Source organism: Sinocyclocheilus grahami, unplaced genomic scaffold (genome assembly GCF_001515645.1).
Source record: "Sinocyclocheilus grahami isolate Dianchi unplaced genomic scaffold, SAMN03320097.WGS_v1.1 scaffold473.1, whole genome shotgun sequence".
Classification (NCBI taxonomy): domain Eukaryota; kingdom Metazoa; phylum Chordata; class Actinopteri; order Cypriniformes; family Cyprinidae; genus Sinocyclocheilus; species Sinocyclocheilus grahami.
The window spans coordinates 937,264-961,925 of record NW_015505652.1 but is presented as its reverse complement, the minus strand read 5'-3'; the positions used below and the strand labels follow the sequence as shown (position 1 = coordinate 961,925).

Sequence of the window (24,662 nt, the reverse complement as noted above, 5' to 3'; positions counted from 1 at the left end):
ACACATTAATGAAACTGAGCAGCAAGAATTAAGACTGGGGCATGGCCCTATATAAGCAACTTTTCTGGGCAGTTTCCCATTGTTTTAGCCCTGCAAGCCTTTAAGTGATCGTTACTTCTACTAAATACAGTGTGTGTGTGTGTGTGTGTGTGTATATATGCCAATGGATCCTCTGCAATGAATGGGTGCCATCAGAATGAGAGTCCAAACAGCTGATAAAAACATCACAATAATCCACAAGTAATCCATACAACTCAAGTCAATCAAGTAACATCTTGTGAAGTGAAACACTGCATGTTTGTAATGAACAAATCCACAGATGAGACATTTTTAACTAAAAACCATTGCCTCCGGCTGAAATACAAGTCATCTATATCCATAATATTGCAACTCTCATTCTGATGGCACCCATTCACTGCAGAGCAGGGGGTCACAAAACATATATATATATATATCCCCACTCCAACCATTTACACAGAAAATATACAAGCAATCATTACTAGCTCATCTTACTATAGTGTGTTGTTATTGTAAATATGTGTCTAATAAATGACTAGGCCAGTTACTGGCACACATTCAAGTATAGATCTAAAGACATTAGTCAGTTATATATATATATAGATGCCAAGGCTAAACATAAAAGGTTTGTTGACATTTTTGTGCAGCACTTCGGCACTTTACTCTTTTCGGTCACTAAACCGTCATGAATGGCTCATCAACAGATGCCAGTAAGTTCCATGAGGTAATCTGATATTCTCCATCCTCGGATAGCGCCATTCATGAATTATTAACGTAACCAGGACTAAAATGGCCTAAGTACTCTCAGAAGCAGAAATAGGCTTTCCATGAAACACTGAATAACCATAAAAAAGCAATGAGTCATGTACAGTGTCACCACCCCCTCAGCATTTCTGCCATTTGTGTAGCAGGGCACAACAACCACGGTCAGTGCTGAATAAAGGTTACCTTTAAGTGCACATTACCTTGTCCTCACCTAAACAATGGAAGAGAAAAAGGTTTCTTTAACGGTTCATTTCTTCACAGGAAATGAACAGACAAAGAAAGAACCAGGCCAGACACTAATTAAATACATATGCAATATACAGCCTGAAGTGAATTACGTGACGTGAAACGCTCTAAATTTAGCACACAAAAGTGAGTTTCTATGCTTCTGAACAGAAAAGCAAAAACTCTTTCCAAAAAGGTTTCTTAAACATGCCTTGTCTGCCATTGGTTAAATAAACTGATAACTCTGCTTAAAACTCACATCACTGGTTGGAAATTTGTTGCTATGCCAAGCTGTTCAAGATGCAAATTCAGAGCAATGTTTAAGGAATAGTTCACCCAAAAATATAAATTTTCTGAAGATTTACTCACCCTCAAACCATCCAAGATGTAGATGAGTTTGTTTCTTTAAAAATAGATTTGGAGAAATTAAACATTACATCACTTGTTCACCAAAGGGTCATCCGCAGTGAATGGGTACCGTCAGAATGAGAGTCATTGCTTGCAATATTAAAAGCAATATTATGGATAGAGGATTTGTATTTCAGCTAGAAGCAATGGCCTTTAGGTAAAAAACATCTTATTGATGGATTTGTTTAATACAAACATGCAGTTTTTCACTTCAAGATAATAACTATTTAAAATTCTTATAATTCAATGAAAGGTTAGATTTTTGTGAATTTTTTAATAAAAGATCAAAAGGATTAACAACGCAGATTAATTTTCACAGCCTTCTTTGATCATATTTACCAAGGGTGCCGATATTATTGACCATGACTGTACATATAAACAGTTTATTCTGTATGTTATGTTTTTACTGCACCTGATTGGAAATATAAAGCATGAGACTATGAGGTTTTCTTCTCTTTTTCTTTATACCCAACTTGTACTAAATCAACCAAATCATCAGTCAGAAGCTTATGGAAGGGTCAGATTTAGTTGTTCACTCACTGCATATAAAACTTACTTAATTGTACATACTGAAATATAAACAAGCAAATAAAACTGGGTCTGATTTTGATTCAAGGGTCTTTTAAAAATAAAAACTACAATACTGAAGGTTTTTGAGCTTAAAAGAGTCACACATTAATATGCCTCTCATGAAAAAGTTATTCTATTCATTCCACCAGACGGCATTCATAATGTGAACAAAAGAGATAATACATTTAATTACTTTGCTAAATTAATTGTTGGCATACACAGAATCTTAGAGGACAACAAAAATGCATTACAAGCAATATTCAACATTAAAAGGAGGTTCCTGTTTTTAAGTTTAGGAGCAGTTAATGAAGTCTCTCCCACCACATACGGGAGTTCACAAAATACACATAAAACGAGGAAAGGTTAAAAGGTTGCTGAAGCAGCACATCATTCTCATGTGTGCATGCACATTTTGTAAAAACTGTAAAGTAGACATTTCAGCAACCTCATGAGCTTTTAAATACATCAATAAAAAGTCAAAAGTTCAGCCATTATTTTTTTTGTTAGGCCAGAATTTTTTACTACCTGAACACAAACATGGCGGTTTTATTTAAGATGTGTTAATAGCATTCAAATGCAACCAGGGTTACAATTAATCTCCGCAAATGGCACTTTAAGACAAATAGCTTCCTAACCACAAAACGTACTTGAACAGCACATAAATCATGAGATTTTTAAGAAATTTGCAACCCTTTCCACTTAATGCAGTAGCTAGACAGTTCACACTTAATTCAGTATTATTAATATGGCATCAGAAAGATGCAGCAAGCGCATAAGTAGGGAGGAAAAGTGATGTGTATTTGGTTAACACCACAATTTTTCTTCTGAAATAAATGGGATTTTTAATGTTTTGATGACCTGTTTACAGCACTAAATTTCTGTTTGACCCATACATTTTTAGATATTCAGACTCAGGTCACGAAATAGATTGGGTTCTTGATCTATTAATAGCTTAAAAAAAAAAAAGAGGCATTTTCTGCAATTCAAATCACTTGCTAAGGTCAAGGTTACTTGACCTTAGCAAAACAACATTCCCAAATGCTGAATAGGACTGAAGTAGTTCAGTGCAGTGCATACAGCCTTTTTCTTAAAGGAACAGTTCACAAAAAATATGTAAACCTCTTCATTTCCTCACCCTCATTTCTTTCACAAAGTGAGAAAAGGACAATTCAAAAATGACAACAAAAATGCATCATAAAAATCATAAAAAACTGTCCATATGACTTGTGCACTATATTTCAGGTCTCCTGAAGTCATATGATGGCTTTGTCTGAGCAACAGACAGATTAATATAGGGCATGGATCGTATGGACCACTTACATTTTGAACACAAGCCTCATTCACTTTCATCATGAGGAAAAAAAAAAGTTGTCAGTACATTTATCATTTCTCCTTTTGTTTCACAAAAGAAAGAAACTGCTCCAACTCATACTGCTCAAGAACAATTTGATGCAGAGTACATGGTGAATATTTTTTATTTTTGTGTGAACTATTCCTTCAAGCCCCACAATGAACCACTAAAAGGAAACATGAACAGAATTTTCCAAAATGTAGCCAAGCATAACATTCTTGTAATCACAACCAGAACAGGAGCATTTCTCATGAGATGTTATTCTCTTTAAAGCACGCTGTGCTGATCTGTGAGCCACTCAAACCTCCCGTGTTCTGTGTCATGGGTCATCAAAGCACTGCAGTGAAACCAGACCCATCTCTGCAGGAGAGGCCAACAAGGCCAAGCAGACGGCCTCTCAGTTAAACCCACTGCCTTTCTGACACTGACTCGATTCTAAAAGACGTCATGTCTAACAGCACCATTTATCTGTGACAATATTCACAATAAAATTACAGCATCACATACCTTACTGCAGATAAAATGAAAAGGTAAAATGAAGGCCCAATTAATAGGCTTTTTTTCCAAAGCCATCCTATATTAAAATAGTGAAAATCCACATTAAAAAGCAGTAAATATGCCACACTGCGTTCTAAAAGCCTAAAAGCGATTTAAAACGTTGACAAAACAATTGTTTAACAAAATTATTTAGCATAAATTAAATCTATAACAAGTTAATATTTAAAAAGTAATACACTCTAAAAACAAATATTTTGGTTTAAAATTGCAAGTTTGTATCAAACTTTGAGTTATGACAGTTTGTAATGAAATAAAACCATTTTTGATTACTGAATAATTGCACAGTCATTACTCAAATAAATAAATAAAGTTTATGTGAATCTAATTGTGTGGTGGCCCTGGAAAAAATCTAATATTATCTACTTCATTTCAAATAATCAGCTAGCACAGCATATGCAAAAATGTAAACTATTAAACATGTGAATTTAATGAAGTAAGATGTTACTTGTCAACAGCATTAGCACAGTCATTCCTCATATGGTCAATGGAATTTAACAACTACAAGTTACTACAATTTTTTTCTTTTAAATCAATTAATCCAGAAATGTGTTTAAATTACACACAGTATTATGTTAATGTAGTTTGCAACTTTTGCAACTTTCTAAAGCAAATATTTAACTTGGGACCATGCATATAAGTTGTGGTAATAGGTAACCTGAATTAGTTTTTTGGAGTGTAAAGCTAAGGGTAAATATATTGACCTCTTTTCCTGTGACAAGTATGGAAACTTGAGTAGAGAATTTCTTTGTCAATCCATCATGCTAATTAATAGTTTCCAACTCATTGACACCAGAGCTCCCCTTTCTCTTACCTGGTGGTCCTGAATTTTACGGCCCACTACTCTGAAGGCGTTGTTGCCAGTGTGGTGATAGATGTGGACTCGACTAAAGCCTGTAGATCCACCAGCCGGAACCCACTTCTTATTGGCGTCGTCATATACCATGACAGCAGCCCGCGCCTGACAGATACTCTGCTCACTGAAAAGGAAGAAAAGAGAGACATATGAATGATTGGATGGTGGAAAACAAATCTGCCTTGAACAATTTTCAGTGGTTAAAACACTCATTCAATAAAACTCAAAATTCAATAACGTAATAAAAATTTTTTTTTTAATTTTCAAAGTCCTCCCACTGTCTCTGGTTTAAAATGGGCAATAAATATGGGAATCACTGCATTAAATTCAATGAGAAGACATTGTAAGTTAATAATTGCAGTAGACAACTCTTCTTCCAATCACAGAAAGCTTTAAACCTTAGAAAAGTAACCATCCGTCATACGATCCTGCACTGGCACTCAAGTACAGTACACCTTTATAGGTCACGCTTTCATTAAGCAGTCACCCATTAAATGTAAACACTGGAAATCATTTTCCCTGTCTCTCTGCTCACTTTGCTCTATAACACTAAATTATTTACAATGACTTTCAACCTCCCACTGCGTTAATAGAATACGAAGAGAGCCACTGAAAGGTGCTAACATGCACGTCCCTTGTCACGTGATCACATGGAAGCAACACTTAACGCAGGTGGAAAAAGGCAAGAGCGAGAAAACGAGAACGAGTGGAAAAAGTGCTCTGACCTTGTGGAAAAAATACTTCTGGTTGTGCTCCTTTAGAAATCTCCCTCCTTTAGAAACCTTGACAATGTTTTGGCCATATTTCGTTCAATAAATCTGTTCTAGTTGTAATGAATCTGTGCCACTTCTATATTTTGCGAAAAAAAAATCAAGGCAAAGAAATGAATGCTAGAATTTATGTCATAGTTTACGACCAGCTGCGTTTTGTCGGTTGCTTGGCTTCTTTGCACCAAGTAGTTTCTGGTCTTCCTGGTTGAAACTAGAGCCTGGCCGATATATCGTTTTGCCGATATTATCGGCCAATATGAGCCTGTCGCTGATATATCGGCATCGGCAAATATGCCGCCGAAATGAACTTTTTTTTTTACAGAACATATAACGCAGACAAAAATTTTTTTAAATGGTGTAATAACTAGTTTGTCCAGCAGAGTGTGCTCCATTGTTTGCTCCTGGCGACCTGGATGAAACACTTTAAAGCTTAAGTCTATGGAAAACCACTGAAATTTTGAACGGCCATATCTCCGTAACGGCGAGCGAATCCGCACCAAATTCGGGGGATCCCTTCAGCTCGAGGAACCCACTCGAGCGCGAATCGAGTGTACTTCTAGATGCCCGCTTTCGAATGAGACCCCCCCCCACATCGATAGCCCCCGGTGTTACTGAGTTATGGGTGGTTAAATTCGCTGTCCACAAATGGCTGCAATATAACAAAGAGTGAAAAATTTAAGGGGGTCTGAATACTTTCCGTACCCAATGTATATACTGTATTCTATATTTAGTACCAGTCAAATGTTTGGACACACGAATGGGAAAGTTTCCAAACTTTTGACTGGTACTGTACTATAATATACACAAAGAATATCGGCCGATATATCGATATCGGCCTTTTTTTTACTCCCTAATATCGGTATCGGCCCCAAAAAACCCATATCGGTCGGGCTCTAGTTGAAACACTGTAAAACTAGCACCAATGTGCCTACTATTTGATTTACACTAACATAAATTCTCACATATAATTACGTCACTAAATATTCACATACAGAAGACCACTGGAGAGATGGAAAGACTTTGAGATCAGATGCCACATGGCTAACAGCATCAAGTTAATCTGGTAAAATAAATAATCATGACCAAGAACTCCAGAATATACACTGACAGACCGTCCAGTGTTTTGTTTTGCTTTTCCCTGAAATCAATCTGAGGACTGAGATGAGATCCCAGGATCATCCGCCCAGAAGATAAGGGCTAATCTAACAGGATTGTCCGCTGAGACCAATCTCTGCACTTTAATTAAGAAACAGGCACACAGGAGTGGGCCGAGAGGGCTCTCCGGTGCTCTATGTCATATTACAGTGTAATTGATGGCAGACAGTCAGAGAGCTAATGGCTTACACAGGACAACTGGCCAAGGGGAGAGAGCCATGACACATCCAAAAAAAAATAAAAAATAAAACTTTCAACAAATCTATGACTCAAACAGAAAATTTACATCCCCAAACGGTTCTTGCATAGAAACAAAAGGACTCACCAACTCCATTACCATTTAATTTGTATTATTTAATTTAACTATTAGATGTTTTCATTTTAAACAATTATTGCTAAAATAATTCACTCTCTTGGACTAAAGGTATTTGCTGATCTCATGATTTCACCCACAACCTGCTACTTGTAAATTCAAACTGACAGTTCAGCAGGCCTGGAGAACTGAAGATTTCGGTCTCAGTCAGACTACAGACAGTCCACCATTCGTGTTTATATAGTTGTTCTGATTTGGCAATAAAACATAGTAACCTTTAAGAGACCAGCACAAGGGGTTCTGTGATGAAAGGAAAACTTCACTTGATGGAATAAATGCACATACCCAAATTATGACAGCTATGCAATTGCATTTTCTCATCAACTTTAGGATTAATAAGCCATTTAGGGAATTTGTCCAAATAAAAAGCTCAGCTGGGCTGGAATTGGATGCAAATAAAAAAAGCAGTTTAACATAAGCTAAACTACTGATGCGTGTGTAATTATCGATTACGTCAAGTACAAAATATTTCATCTTTTTCAAACCTTACATTTGTCTACAAAGCTGACGTGAACAATGGTAATAATTATATTAATATTAATTGGCAACCAATTGTCTGAATCTCTGCTGCACATCATGAAGAAGCACATCATGTGTTTGACATTTGGATCAAAGATGAACTGCAAAACTGTTTGGTTAATGCTTAAAAGGAATTAATTTGACTGTAAACAAGCATTATGACAAAGTGTGACAAAAACCCTCTGATATAGAAACAAATCCAAAGCACACCAGCAATGCAATCAGGAAACATTTTCATTCCCTCATCGCTTTAACATCTCAATAGCTAAAAAAAATCAGACATCAGAGAGCTTCGTGCTGAGGCTGCAGTGACGCGAGAGCAAGAGCTGCCTGAAAAATGCTCTGGGGAAGAGTATGGTAAACCAAGATCTGATTATGCAACCCAGCGCCCACAACATCAGGAGAAATAATCATCAACCTTCTACCCAGCTCAAAGTAACGTCCTCAATGACAGCTCCATTGTCTCTGGCCATGTAACGCACTCATTCACAAATAAACTACACAAGTTAAGATGAAGGAATGCTTGTTGCAGCATGTGGGATAATGGCATTGCATCAACAAACAAGGACGCAGATTCTGCATGCTGACAGTGATGCTGCCAAAATAAATTATGCAGCATTGTGAATATCATCATTTTAATGCGTTTTTTATTCAGCCGTTAATTCACCAGACTAGTTTTATAAACCTACTTTGTCTCAATTCAAACCATCTAATTAAACCAACAGCTACTCAACAAAATGCTTGCATTGGCACCCTTTTTATGTATTAAAATCTTTCAGTATAAATTAATCTAGTTAAATACTGTTGTTTAATCTATATTGTTGCTGCATACTAATTAAAGACAGTATATATACATAGTGTATTAATTTAATTTTACAAATTGTGGAAAACAAGACTTTATGCAGCTATAATCGGCATTTGGTTCAAATTTTGTAAAAACTGATTTTAAAATACATTCATCCATTTAGGCAACTTCAAATTATGCAATAACATCCGATATAATTCACAAGTAGCAGTAGGCTATTTGTGAATTATACAAGGATCTTGACATTTTTGTTGGTGCATGATGAACTAGCCCTGAAGGTTTGATATGAATCATGCATGTCACGAAGGCCAACTCCGATGCTCACACTTTAACACTTAGTTTGTTTATACAGCTCAAATTGTCTAACACTATAACTCCACAAGCTGCCATTTCTAAGCCACATCACAAATCCACTGAGACTCTAGCAAACACAAGAAATCAAACCTCCTTACAAGTCAAGTGGACTCATTGGCCTCAGGTCCAGAGATCAACAGCTGCTCAGAAGCCAAGGGATTTGAGTTGTTGTGGAGATATTTGCACAAAAGTATATATATATATATATAAAAAAGAATGAAATACAGACAAACAGTGAGACAAAGTCTCTGTCATAGTTACCACTTTAATATCACAATATAACCAACAGCGAAAACCACAATGTGTTTCACACAATGAAGGAAAACTGCTCCTCAAGAAAACTGACATGTTCACAACTCTCTGAGGTCCAAGTACAAGTCAAGTCTCAAGTCTTTGAGGTCGAGTCTAATTCAGTCTTTGTTCTATTTATTAGCAACAGTTCTTTCAGCTAGTTATTGAGGCTAAATCTATTTTGAAATACTGATTTCACGATATGATTTTCTAAAAAAAATAACTATCAAAATGTAAGACAAATTAGAAATGAAAAGGTGTCCATTTATTAATTGTCATACAAAATGCTGCACATTCCTTTATAAAATTGAATTGTCAAACAACTACTAAATTGAAATTTTAAAACAAACCCCAATCAATCAAATGAATAACACAAATGAAAGAAATCTCATAAAAACAAACTAAGGCTTTGTATGTGCTCTTTTTCAATTTAAAATTAAAAGCCAACCACTGTATTTTAAACACAACACAATCTAAACAAAGCGGCTGCATACGTAAATGAAAAGGTGTCCATTTATTAATTGTCATACAAAATGCTGCACATTTCTTTATAAAATTGAAATGTCAAACAACTACTAAATTGAAATTGTAAAACAAACCCCAATCAATCAAATGAATAACACAAATGAAAGAAATCTCATAAAAACAAACTAAGGCTTTGTATGTGCTCTTTTTCAATTTAAAATTAAAAGCCAACCACTGTATTTTAAACACAACACAATCTAAACAAAGCGGCTGCATACGTGCAGCATGAGCAGTTTTTAATCTAAATTGGATTGTATAATTTCGAAAATAGAAGCAAAAACAAAATGGTCTGACTTAAAGGCACAATATGTAATATGTAAAACAAAGGCATAGTTTGATGACGCCGTGACCGAGTGTGAAATCATGGGAGTTGTCGTCTTCATCCCCACAGCTGATGCAATCCGACAGGTCTCGGGCAGAAATCATGTTCATGGATGAGCTAATGATTGATTAACATAGTAGAATGAAGCAGGGTGAGGCTGAAAGCCGTCGAAGCGAAACGAGGCCTCTGAAAGGCTCGAAAGCAGCGGAGCTGGATTGTATAATTTCGAAAATTGAAGCAAAAACAAAATGGTCTGACTTAAAGGCACAATATGTAATATGTAAAACAAAGGCATAGTTTGATGACGCCGTGACCGAGTGTGAAATCATGGGAGTTGTAGTCTTCATCCCCACAGCTGATGCAATCCGACAGGACTCGGGCAGAAATCATGTTCATGGATGAGCTAATGATTGATTAACATAGCAGAATGAAGCAGGGTGAGGCTGAAAGCCGTCGAAGCGAAACGAGGCCTCTGAAAGGCTCGAAAGCAGCGGAGCTTTTATTATGCCACAGTGTGTGGGGGGGGGGGGGGGCAGCGCTGTTTTATCATGTTATAATGCTACTTTGTGTGGTCGTCACCAGTCCATTAAAACACACAATATATTAAAAGCGTCTTTTGTGTTTCCATGTTTTCTACAAAACAAAACTGGAAATCGAGGGGTTATGACATCATTGGCAGGCGACACAATGACACTATAGACATGGTCCGTGTCACTAGTTAAAATTGCTTATTTCTCTGGATTTAAACATTCTTCGAAACATTTGGGATAATGCAAGTACACAAGTTAGCAAAATATATAACACTGTTCTAATGGTTTTTGGATATTTTACTAAAAAAAACGTACATATTGTGCCTTTAAGTTTTGTGAAACTATTCTACATAACATCTGCACGAAAAAAAAAACGCAGATGAGCTGAATTAGACAGATTCACTCTCTGCCAGAAGGTGGCGCTTACGAACAGCAATGATACAGTGATTCCTGGGTTACCGCTGTAAACAAAGCAGTGCTGCAGTTATGAACACTACTTTAATACGCATTATACAGAGGCAAGATGAAAAGAAAATGCCATTTAAACTTTTCTAAAGACAGCCAGTTCCCCTCAGAGATACGTTCATATAAACTCCCATACCGAGTCTCACGAGTCCGAGTCAAGTCTCGAGTCAGCTGTTCACGAGTTCAAGTCAAGTCCCAAGTCTTTATTTATGCGACTTAAGTGCAACTCGAATCCAAGTCGCAGACTCGAGTTTCCAACTGTGGAAAACTGATACGGATCTTGAAGGACAAAGCATCATAGAACATGCTGTGAATATTCAAGGTTGAATTGCTGGGAAATGTGACCTCTAAACTTACATAGACAATGCTGCAAACGAAACAGAAGCCCACAATTTAGTGGGATACAATTTAGTCTTCTTTGAAACCATGTTTGCCAAGGTAGTGAAGAGCACAGTCATTTGGGTCAGTGAGTCAATTCAGTGAGAAACAAAGGTATTTTCATGGAGAGCAATGTGGTGTTTCTAAGTGAGGCTAGAAATGCAGTGTCCCAGGCCCTGTGATAAAAGAAGCCCATTAAATACCCTCTATGGTATAAACTACTCACTGGACCTGGGCAAGTAGTCAGATTCACAAACAAAGGACTCTTATGAAATGATTCCTTTTAGTGAATCAAAAATGAGCACAATTTCTACAAATTCTCCAAACAGTAATCCAAAGGTTTCTGGATTATCTATTAATCCCACTGAGATTCTGGAGTGACCAATTCAATGGACACTTTACTGTCCCCTGAAGCTACAGGAGAGGAGCTGGTAGGTCACATGACAATGTCAATGTGGCAGATATAGTACATCCAAAAAGACAAGATTGGATTTGAATCGGACTGAAATAAACCAGAATCAAATCCAATGTAAACTGGAATGGAACGAAATCAAGAGTTTGAGAGTCAGAATTTAATAAAAGTGGGAAATCTGTATAGATACCCATCCTTATTTTTCACCTCATCTGTTATTGGTCGGTTAAACAGGTAGTCTTTAAACTCATGCCTTTGGTTGGGCCAATATAAGTTCAAGGATACTTTTAGTACATGGTTTACTTGTTTTTACCTCTGCTTATTAAGGTTAGTTCAACCAAAAATGAAAATTCTGTCATTAATTACTCACCCTCATGTCGTTCTAAACCTGTAAAACCGCCGTTCATCTTCGGAACACAAATTAAGATATTTTTGATGAATTTTGAGAGCTCTCTGACCCTCCCATAGACAGCAATGTAATTACCACGATCAACGTCCAGAAACGTAGCAAGGAGATCGGTAAAATAATCCATGTGATATCAGGGGTTCAACCGTAATTTTACAAAGCTACGAGAATACTTTTTGTACGCAAAGAAAACAAAAATAATGACTTTATTCAACAATTCTTCTCCTCCGTGTCATGCTGGTGCCATTTTGGAGAATATCCACTGAATGTTATCAGCGTATGCTATTCTGCTATTCATTGTTTTCGTTCAAATCAAAGCGTAGATAACGTAGAAAAAGTATCCGCATGACGCAGCTGACACAGAATAGCAAACGCCGTTTACAGTCAGTGGATAGTCTCCAAAATGGCACCAGGGTGACACGGAGGAGACGAATTGTTGAATAAAGTAATTATTGGATTTTTTTTACCAATCTCCTTGCTACGTTTCTGGACGTTGATCATGGTAATTACATTGCTGTCTATGGGAGGGTCAGAGAGCTCTCAAAATTCATCAAACATATCTTAATTTGTGTTCCGAAGATGAACGGAGGTCTTACAGGTTTAGAACGACATGAGGGTGAGTAATTAATGAGAGAACTTTCATGTTTGGGTGAACTAACCTTTTAATAAGCAGAGGCAAAAACAAGTAAACCATGTACTAATAGTAATTTTTGGGTGAACTAACCCTTTAAAGCTGAGATAAGAAAAAGCACTTCAACAATGAAAAAAATAATAATATCAAATAATCAATGGCAACAAAGCATAAAAACTCAATGTCTCCATTTGAGCGATTCTACAAATCCCTAAGAGGCCCATGGACTCCTAAAATAACACTTCTGCTGCGCTTTACCTACTCAACTAGCCACAGGTGCGTGAGAAAGAGCAGACAGGAGCTATTTTAAACCATACTCCTGTAACAGAGAAGACTCAGGCTGAGAGCTGACTGCTCACAGGGAGCTCGAGGGTCCACAGCATGGTGTAGGCGTTGCAGGGAGCTGGAAATAGGCTCCGACTCCCACTGTGAGAAGCACAGCCTCATAGCCACAAGGTGATATCAGCATACAGTGACAAATAACTGAAACCCTGATCACAGTCCACAAAATGAGATCATGATGAACCTGGCAAGATGTGACCAAAATACATACATATAATATAAGGTATAAATAACTTCATATAACATACATTAGCATTCAAAACGTTGGGGTGAGTAAGATTTAATTGTTTTTGAAAGAAGTCTTATCATATGCTTACACTGCTGCATTTATTTGATTAAAAATATAATAAAACAATATTATTATAATTTAAAATATTGTAAAATTGTATTTATTCCTGGGATAGCAAACCTGAATTTTCAGCAGCCTTTACTGTAGTCTTCTATCACATGATTCTTCATGAAATCATTCTAATATGCAGATTTGGTACTCAAGAAACCGTTATTATTATCAATGTTGAAAATAGTTGTGCAGCTTAATATTTTGTGGAAAGTGATATTTTTCCAGAATCTTTAATAAACAGAAACATAGAAAGAACCTTTATTTGAAATGTGTTTATTTTTGTATCCATGAAAAAGTCTTTATGGTCACTTCTGATCAATTTAATAGAGGATAAAAGTATAATTTCTATATATTTTTTTAAAATAATATTAACAACAAACTTTTGAACAACACTGTATATAGTTGGCAGATGGCTATCTGAGATTTAAAGGAAAAGTACAGCAACTTACCCTCATGTTGTTTCAAACCCAATATGTTTTATATACGTTTTTTTTCCAAGGTCCAAAAAAGACTAAATAAATAAAATAAAGCCACCAAAAAATCTGTATAAATTCTGAGGCCTTATGTCAGCTTCGTATAAGGACATTATTTCAAGGCATTATTCATTAATAATATTCACACTGAATATTCTTCAAAACTGTCAACAATACAGTTTTGAGGAGCAACAATAATGTACAGTATGTGGAAAATTATGACAAATTTATAGTTTACAGCTGAACCAGATTCCTTTAATTAGAAGAATGAACAAAAACTTTTGAGGAGTAGTCAGGCTAACCGAAGAATTCTGAATATTACTCTTCCTGTATAACTATATAGGAGGCGTTTGGAAGGGGAGGATGTCGAACTCACTATATGAAGCAGCATGTCAACTGATTCAGCACTTGTATCTGTTTTCCTGTGCATTTCATTTCCTCCATTTTGAGGAGGATATTTCATTATGTATTCCACATAACGGTCTGTGATACAATCTTCATGCCAATTCAAAATATTTCAGACTCCATAGTGATCAAGCACTAGTGTCGAGAGACATCCTAAGTCACAATCCCTCGTTGGTGGGGGTTTTTTTTTTTGCTCTCTTTTGGTCTTTTTTTAGACTGAGGAATTAAAGCCATCACCTTAGCAACACTGTGTACGTGGGTGGGTTTTATGTGTAGCTCCTACATAATACTGGGAAATAAGATTCTGTAAGAGAAAGGGGGAAAAAAAGACAGAGCCATTCAGGCTTCTCTTTCGCTTGCCTTTTGTTATGCTGTATAACACAAGCTCTGAGCGCATGGTCAGTGTTAAATAGACAGTAAACTCGTCTATCCCGAGACTATCCCAAAAATACTAAATGGATGTTAAAACTCTCAACCCGGCGTTCACCATTCACCTTGGCATCCTTACTATGATCCTTTCCAGCTAACGACAGCAACTGCTTCTTTCCACAGTCAAGATGGAGAGTCCCTGAGCTGCCAACACCTCACCTCCTCCACAGAAACTGCAAAAACTGGCTTAAAAATACACTCCACTCACAAACCATGAGTCACGCAGAACACCCGTTTCGGTGGATGCCAGTGCAGATTCATTCATGCCATGCTTTGCAGGACAATGGGAGACATCACTGTATAAACAGCTCTGGTGACATCCTCTGCATGGGCAGCTATTTGTGAGAAGTGTCTGCTTATAAGCCACTGGCAACGGGACAAGAACACACTTAAAAAGGACGGAAACCGATACGAGCAGAGTACTAATACCGTTTTAATTCACAGATTTTTTGAGTATAGACACAAAATGAGCAATACGAAAGCTGAGCAATAAAAGTCAGCACCAGTAGATACAAAAATGTGCCAAACATTTATTAAATATAGAAAAATGTATCATTCATTTCAGTAAACAATCTGAGACTCCGTATCTTTGTCTGGACATCATAGTATTTTTTCTTTGTATTACATTTTTTACTCTGATAACACATATAAATCACATATATTAATTGACTTAAAAACAATGTAATTACTATATATTAATAAAAAGTTATTAATAATCAATATGAAGTGATGCTTTTTATTTATATATTTTATATAAAAATATTTTATATTGAAAATGCAAAACTTGATTCTTGCTGTAGTATTGTTGCCGCCACTGCCTTGTCGTGGACATGCTGTGTGTTTCGTTGCGAAAACGAAACTACTTTTTGGCCTTCCAAAAGAGGACACAACTAGAAATCAGTGGTTAATGCATTACATTACACGAAATACACAAAATAATGTTCTTTTTAGCAACATCTATATGACCCCTTTAAATATATATACATGCATATTAGGCCTGGGCGATAAAACTGTACACCTTCAATATTGATAGAAAAAATGTTCGATATAGTGCACGATATATATAGGCACGTGCTATGAGTGACGCAGACAGCCCACACAAACACGAACACATGCTGAAATGAGTGCTGTGCCTGCCTGTAAAATGTGTTTTTTGAACCTTAAACCGCATAAATGCATTACATTACACCAAATACATAAAATAATGTTCTTTTTAGCAACATCTATATGACCCCTTTAAATATATATACATGCATATTAGGCCTGGGCGATAAAACTGTATCGATATTTATCGACGGTACACCTTCAATATTGATAGAAAAAATGTTCGATATAGTGCACGATATATATAGGCACGTGCTATGAGTGACGCAGACAGCACACACAAACACGAACACATGCTGAAATGAGTGCTGTGCCTGCCTGTGTTGAAGAAATTTTAAAATAAACATTTGCATTTGAATGTTAGGTGTGCATCAGGGCCCCTCCTGTGGCCTCGGGAGACAAGATAAAAGTTTCCTATTTAATCTGCATATAAAACATTAGAAATTACATGTTTAATTTTTATTTTGTGTTTGATTGTTAAAACACAAATATTTGTTGTTTGTCTCAATAAATTGTGTTAATTTAAAAATACAGTGGTTAAATAAAAAAAATCTATTGCTTTTTGTTTTAAAAAAGGTTATAAAAAATGTCAATAATTATCGATACCGAACTTTATGAAACATCATATCTTTGATAAATTTTTTAGCTATATCGCCCAGAACCTAATACATACATGCATATATACATTATATATATATATATATAATGCACACACAATTTTATTTTATTTCTTTTATCATTTAGTATTATTTTATTTAATTATAATCTTATAATTGTAAATATTTAATTTATAATACAATTTATATTGTATATAATGTTTCTGAGAAAAATTAAAGAGAACATGTGTTGAGAATATAGTGATCATCTCTAATTTCTAATTGGAAATATTGCTAGGTTATATGCCTTGTTATTTCTCAGTGAATTATGACCTTTCCTCCCCTCGAAGACACACTGAAAAAACCACAAAGCACTTTTCTACAATTAAAAAGGTAGACACAGACCTTGTCATTGTGGGAAATTAGTGTTTTGAATGTTTAAGTCAGAGAATGTTGAACAGAGGTTGTAATACTTTAGACAGCAAAACACTTCAGAGAAAGCTCTGTTCTACCCGATTCACAACATGCCAATATCTACTGTAGCACAAATTTATGCCTTTTTCCTTCTGGCGTCCTTGTTTGACTGGCCACTAAAAAACATCAGCAAAACACTGCTATCCTAAATACATTTTCACTTTGACAGCTGCCATCTGTCATCTTTATCTAAGCAGTGTGTTGGGTATAATCCACACAGTTTGACATGTAGGACATTCAAGATGTTCATGGTTGTATAGTAAAGCCAGACAGATGGCTTTACCAAATCTAAGAAATATTAGTTTCCTCTTGTTAAAAGACTCCTCTTTTTAATCATAAGGAATTTTTACTCTAACTAGGTTTCCATCTACAATTTGACCTCAAGCTGACAATAATTACGGTGACCTTTAAGAGCATCATGGAAACCACAAGTTCAACCACACAAACCCCCTATTTCATCGAATCAATGAATAGTTTAAGTTTAAGTTTAAACCAAGCTAACATTGCCCTTTGAAACCATATGTGACCCTGGACCACAAAACCAGTCTTAAAGGGATTGTTCCTCCAAAAATGAAAATTCTGTCATTAAATACTCACCCTCATGTCGTTCCAAACCCGTAAAACCTTCGTTCATCTTCGGAACACAAATTAATATATTTTTGATGGAATCTGAGATCTGAAATAATCCATGTGACATCAGGGGTTCAACCGTAATTTTACAAAGCTACGAGAATACTTTGTGCGCAAAAGAAAAAAAATAACGACTTTATTCGACAATTTGTCTCCTCCGCATCACCCTGTAGCGCCATTTTGGAGAATATCCGCTGGACGTAAACAACGTATGCTGTTCTGTGTCAGCTGCATCACGCCGGATCGGTTTCCTATGTTGTTGTGATTTGATCTGAACGAAAACAGCGTATCCGTGTGACGCAGCTGACACAGAACAGCATACGTTGTTTACGTTCAGCGGAACGTAAAATGCAGCGGAAATGCATTTTTCCTCAGTATTTTAATTTTTTTTGCACCCTCAGATTCCAGATTTTCAAATAGATGCATCTCGGCCAAATATTGTCCTATCCTAACAAACCATACATCAATGGAAAGCTTTCAGATCATGTATAAATCTCAATAGAAATCTAAAAAAAAAAAAAAAACCTTTATGACTGGTTTTGTGATCCAGGGTCACATATTCCATCTTTTCTATATGAACGGAACATTTTTATTTTATGTAAAAATGCATCGGTAGCCTATATAACAATAGTAATACATTTTATTTAAATAAATATGTATATGTAACACATTTTTGTTTGCATTTACAGTGTGTTGGCAATGCAAAAATGAGCATTCACGACTTAGATATTGACATACTAATTTTTTATGAGTTGGGAATGCTAGTTGAGTTAACACTTTTTCTTTGGCAACACTCCACTTTAAACAAAAAAACAATGTGTATATAAAGTTTACATATTTAAGAAATGTATTTAAATTAAAATGTTATAATAGTTATTATTATTATTACTACTACAATATATTTACTATATATTTTGTATTATTATTATATAAATATCTAAAAATACATAAACTATATATGCGCATACACATGTTTTTGTTTGCATTTAAAGTGGAGTGAATGTTTCCAAAGCATTAACCAAAAATAATTAAAGCATTAACCAGGTCCAGCATGACAGGGTTTACTCCGCACAGTATTGCAAAACATCAATATCAGCTAAACAAAGAATTTCAAAGAATCTTCTCATTCCAGTGGAAACTACCACCAACACCTCACAACCAGAATGACCCGAGGCTCTCTGAAAACCAGGTTTGAACTGTGTTTATATACACAAGGCAATTCACTTTTAACAAAGTAGCAGGTGAGTGTTGGTAGCGACCTGTTTTGCCTCCACTGAGCAGCTATTCACACCCAAGGAACACAGTGACTTATCACAGCAAACCTTTTGCATGCATGGAGGTTCCCCTTAAGAACGTCATAAGTGATACTTGTTAGACATGACAGCGAGTGGCAGCATGGTTTATAAAAACACCCCATTCATTGCAAATAAATGGGGAAACACCTTCCCTCCAAAGATTTTTAAGCACTTATTGTAAGTGAGAAACCCAATTTAAATTGACTGAGAACCCTTATCAGTAAGACGAGGACAAAAATGAACCTTGATATGGTCTGTAGGGCAATATTTTTCGTTGGGATAAACTAGTCATCAATGTTTGATGAGTGAATTTGCAGTGCACAAATGTTGGTAGCCTGCCACCGGTTTTATAGGCCAATCTGTGCATCTCCCATCCATTCCACAGGGAGCTATTAGAGAAAATGAAACTTATCTTACTGAAAACATTTTCCTGCACACTTCCTAAAGCAGCTCACATCGTCCATAATTACAATAGAGCACTGCTTTATTAAACCCATAATCCCAGACAGCCAACGAAACCGACGTGAACCTAAACAATGCATTTCAATGATGTCTTTGAGCTACATCAAGGATGCAACAGTTGCTCGTATCCGGAAAACAAACCCACGAAGCCCGTGCGCGTACGTACCGGTGGACTTCCATTTTCGAAGAAAGAGCGCATCTTTCATTCAGTGTGAAGCCGGACACCTTGCATTGTGCTGCAGACTGGAGCTGCATGGCTTCCCCCGGCTCCAACGCTGTGGATTCGATCGCGATCACACTCGCCTATTCATCGCATTCCCCCTATTCTGAATGCATCGGTGATTCATTTAGAGATGGGCTCAAGTCAGCGGTGCTTCTCCATGCTGCTCGCATACACAATCCCGCTTTTCACATTGCTGGACGGTAACCTGGCAACAGGCATTTGAGCACTCACAGTTGTTAAAGGAGATCACGTTTGAGAAGATGAAATTGCTACGCTGTGTTAATACTGCTCAACTGGGCAGGCTTTTTCCCGCCCTGCCTCTATCTCTTTCTCTCTCTCTCTCCCTCGCTCTGGTCTTTCCTACCCCCACCCCTCCTCTCTTTATTCTGTGCTGCTCCGTTTCAATAGTGATTTATCTTTGCTGGCTAAGCTTTGTTTTGAAGCAGCATGTGCATGCAGGCATCTGTGCAGAATGAGGTAAACATGATTTCAAATGCATGATATACAGAACGCTAAATATTTAATGAGGTAGCCTTGAGGTAATCGAAAAGGAGAAAACTCTTATTTTTGGCCTTGTGTGACCTCTCAATTAAAGCAAGTTACAATGTTGACTTATATTTGATCAGCTAACATTATTTTTAAACTGCCTAGGGCTGGATAATAAGGCTGAAAAAAAATCATATAATTTAATATCGATACTAATCACAATATTTCACACCACGAAATGAATTCCACATTGTTAGACATCAAGAATACCTTAAAGGGGTCATATGATGTTGCTAAAAATAACATTATTGTGTGTATTTGGTGTAATGAAATGTGTTTATGTGGTTTAAGGTTCAAAAAACACAATTTTCCCACATACTGTACATTATGGTTTCTCCTCTATGCCCCGCCTTTCTGAAACGCGTCGATTTTTACAAAGCTCATCGGTCTTAAAAGCGGCGGCGGCAACAATACTACAGCAAGAATAAAAGCTACGCCTTCTTTCTTTGCGTGAACATTTGGGCGGCGTTATGCAAATCTTCCCACATCGTGACGTAGACATGTGGGGGCGTGTTAGAACGAGCCGTTTTAGCTTTTATAAAGAATATCTCTTTGGATTTGAGACTTTAGTCTTTGCAACTTTACAGATCTTCTTTATGCACCAAGAGCTTGCAACACTCCAAAGAGAAAGGAAAAATTGCATCAAATGACCCCAACTCCACGAAGCAATTTTTAATTGTAAATCATGAAATCAGTTTTATTTGTTTCTGAATTCCGTTTTTTCCATTTTATTTATTTATTTTTACTTTATTTATTATTATGAGATTTAAACTTCACTATACAATAGTAATATAAAAGTAATAAAGATATTTTTGATGAAATCGGAGAGCTCTCTGACCCTCCATAGACAACAAGGGTACTACCCACAGTCAAGGCACAGAAAGGTAGTAAGGACATCATTAAATTAGTCCACATGACGTCAGTGGTTCAAGCGTAATTTCACAAAGCTACGAGGATACTTTTTGTGCACAAATAAAACAAAAATAACAACTTTCTTCACTGTATATATTGCTATCTATGCAGGGTGAGAAAGCTCTCAGATTTCATAAAAAAATTGTATTCCAAAGATGAAAGAAAGTTCTTATGGGTTTGGAACGACATGAGTAATTAATGTTAGAATTTTCAATATTTTTTTCAATAAATATTGATTTATCACCCAGTACTAGCTCTGCCATTACAGTAGTTGACCTAAAAGAGGAAACTGAAATATAGTATGAAATATAGCGCACCTCATCTCATGCCTTTTAAGACAACACACAAAACAGAGCTAGAAACATCTGCATTCACATACTTGCGTAGATCCTGTTTTGGGGCCTTAGATACTCAGTAGAGAACAACAGTATTGTTATTATAAAGTACCATGGAATCAAACATTTACAATGGTACAATATCATCTCTTTAAATTGAAACAATTTTGTAAGGTTGAGAACCTTCAAAAACTAGGGAATGATTTGACCAGAACATTGAATTCAGCTTCGTCTAAACTGCTCGAGGCCATAAAATGAGCAATCAATCTACACAAAATTGCTGTGTGCTACCCCACTCTCAAATGATAAAAGCTCTACACTAGACTTATAACAGCACCACTGAGCTGAACAGAGCAATTAAGTCAAATCAATTAAATGATTAACACATTTTAACGCATGATCCCTGAACAGTAAAATAAAACTGGGGGAACATGTGACAGATGCACTCTGGGATCATGTGGTTTGATGTATGGCACAGATCCTGTGGCTTGCGATTGTCTGGCCTGTCTCCACAGGAACAGATGAGTGTGAGTGACAGGTCAGGTGTGGAATAAGGGCCTGCCTGATCATAATGCACAGTCACACTCCAAGCGTCCAGCCAGTAAACTCTGCAATTAATCACTCAGGCGCTGACGAGGACAGCGCCGGTCAAGGACCCACCCAAATCAACCATCACTGACAGGGACGAGCTGACTGCAAGAGTAATCGATATGGCTTCGGTGTTTCTCAGTAGGGCTGTCAAGATATCCCACTTTTATTAATCAATACCAAATGCAATACCGCAGCCAATATGCTAATATATAATACTAAAATAAATCAATAAAAAAATAATTTAATAATTTAATATTATTATTATTTTTAAATAAATTATATATACTATATAAATATATATATATATATATATTAATTATTAACAATAATATTGTAATTTTTTTATTACTATTAAGTATTAGCACGATTTTTATTAATCAGTATTACTATGAATATTGTTGTTGTTATTATTATTATTATTATTATTATAAAATGGTACATTATTATATTCTACAGTATTTGCAGTGGTGTTCAAATAAAATGTTAATAAATAAAATAAATGACAAAAAAAAATCTAGTCCTGAAAAAAAGGACTAAAATAGGGGTGTTTTCATAGTCGAATCGGAATTTTCTAATCTTGCTGATGGTCGAATCATATGTTTGGGGGCGGGGGGCAAACTAGGCTATTTTACAAAGAGTCAAGTCAGACATTCGACAGTCATAACTACTGACATTAACACACAAGGAAAATGTGAAACGGACGCCTCGCAGATACAAACAGGGGAAATAATGTTATATGTTTTGATTAAAAGATAGTTAACATTAAACGTCAGTGAAACCCTAAGAATTCACAATTTTTTTTTACAATAGTGCTCTCATTATAATGTTATGTATATGACAGTAGTTATTAACGTTCTGCATTTCTGTTTTGAGCTGAAGATGACCAGTAGAGTTACAACGAAGCGCTTGCAGCGCAACTCAACCAAATGCTTCTTATATGAGATCATATATACACGATATATATATAAACCGGCTGAAATGTTTTGAAATCACTTGTACCTACCTGATTTAAAAAATCCAGTCTTTCACTCTGCCTGTGTCAATTTGTGTCTTGTTAAAGTTTTACATCCCTGCCACCAAGATGCTCCTCTGTCAGTCACGGATTATGGAAAGTGAAACTTAAATCTGTAGGGGTGGTTGGATTTATTCACGCACGTTAAAATATTTATTTGAAGCTTCTTTCTTTTCAGATTCTTATTTACATCATTATCATAATAGGCTGTATATTTACTTATTGGGCGAAAACAGGTAGTTCTATGAGAGATTAGACATTGAGCACCCCCATATAGCCAAAATGGCATGATCATAACACCTCAGCGAATATTCGACAGTGAGATTGGTAGTCGAATCAGGCTCCTCCCATCGAAGCATCGAATCGTCGACTATTCGGGGTCACCCCTAGACTAAAATGCCTACTGCTCAACTACATATACTATAGTCTACTAAGAATACAAAAAAAACTGCTGCATACTGCATCAAAACCATTAAACCTGTGGAACACAGGTTTTGCTGAAAGCAGAAAATGTGCACTCTCATTTTCCATGTCATTGATGGAACGTCACAACAATTTTCAAACCTCTAAATATTACTGCACTCGAGCAAAAGTGCAAGTCAAGCACAGTCACAGCAGGCTCTCACGTTTAATCAATTAGCTACTACGGCTCTGAGAGCAGTAGGTCAACACACTACCGACTTCAACAGCAAACGTAGACCTTTGGAGTCTCATGTAGACTGCAGTTGGCGTGCAACATCCCAGACTTGTCAGGCACTGAAAGAGCCACCTGGAAGCACCAAGTTCCCGTGAGTGGGTGGTGCAGTCGGGTCAGGCTGAGAGGGGGAAACCTTGAGCCCGGCATCGGAAGAACACATGGTGCATGGGAGGATGCATGCAACACCTCTGCTTATAAACCACATGTCCACAGGAGGCCTGGCACCACCGTTTCAAGCTTTATACCTCTGCAGGCGGTGGCAAAACAGCCATAGAACCAGTCTGGGCTTGTCCCTTTCTGAAAAACACTATATGACACTATATGAGTGTCCTCCTTTCTCCATAGAAAGTCATTGTGGTTAATCAGATAAGTGTACAGAAGGTTTTCACTTTCTAGAACTTCAGAAGTGCTGTCAATGTTAACGCGTTAACGCATGCAATTAATAAATTAAAGTCTATTTGTATGAAAAACAGTAGTCTAAAAACATTCAGTATAAATGCACAAATGCTATAGCTTAATCACAAATGCTTTCTATAATTACCATTACTCCTGTAATAAAATTCAGTGTGAATATCCCAAATTGCTGCCACAATACCATGGTGCAATGAGTGTTACTACAGTAAATCCATGGTAAATGATGGTGATGTGTAGATTGAAAAGCCTTCTGACTGTCTCGTTGCACACAGTGTTACTCCTGTTTGGTTTGAAAGTCATTTGTGTTCATCGCTGAATTCAAGCAGTGTATCTCACAGCGCTGCTTAATGCTCACGTGACCGAGCATCCGCTCTAGTGAGCTCGCGGTGCGCGGCAGTTTGAACTTTGATCCGAGCGGATAAACGGTCCATGTGGTGCAATTCAAATGAGTCGCGCTGTTTCATTCTGCTTTTGGCGCATAAACATTATATCGAACATTTATAGAACTCTTCATATCGTTTTATCGAGGGAAATTATACCGCGATAATTATCATTATCGAATTATCGCCCAGCCCTACTTCCCACCCCCTCATCCCAGTTCCGTGTTCATAAAAGAAATGAAGTGTACTACAGAAACCCTAAAGGGAATAAATAGCCTACGAGATGGCTTTTTATATATATATATATATATATATATA

The 24,662-nt window shown here is 36.5% G+C and overlaps 1 protein-coding gene across 1 annotated transcript in view; it reads right to left on the bottom strand.

Annotated features, from left to right (window-relative positions):
- The window catches only part of LOC107553420 (protein enabled homolog), a 140,917-nt gene that overhangs the window by 82,823 nt on the left and 33,432 nt on the right, over nt 1-24,662 (bottom strand). Inside the window, exon 2 of the mRNA XM_016235607.1 lies at nt 4,707-4,872. Coding sequence (XP_016091093.1) covers nt 4,707-4,872 — 166 coding nt within the window. The remainder of the gene's footprint in view (nt 1-4,706; nt 4,873-24,662) is intronic.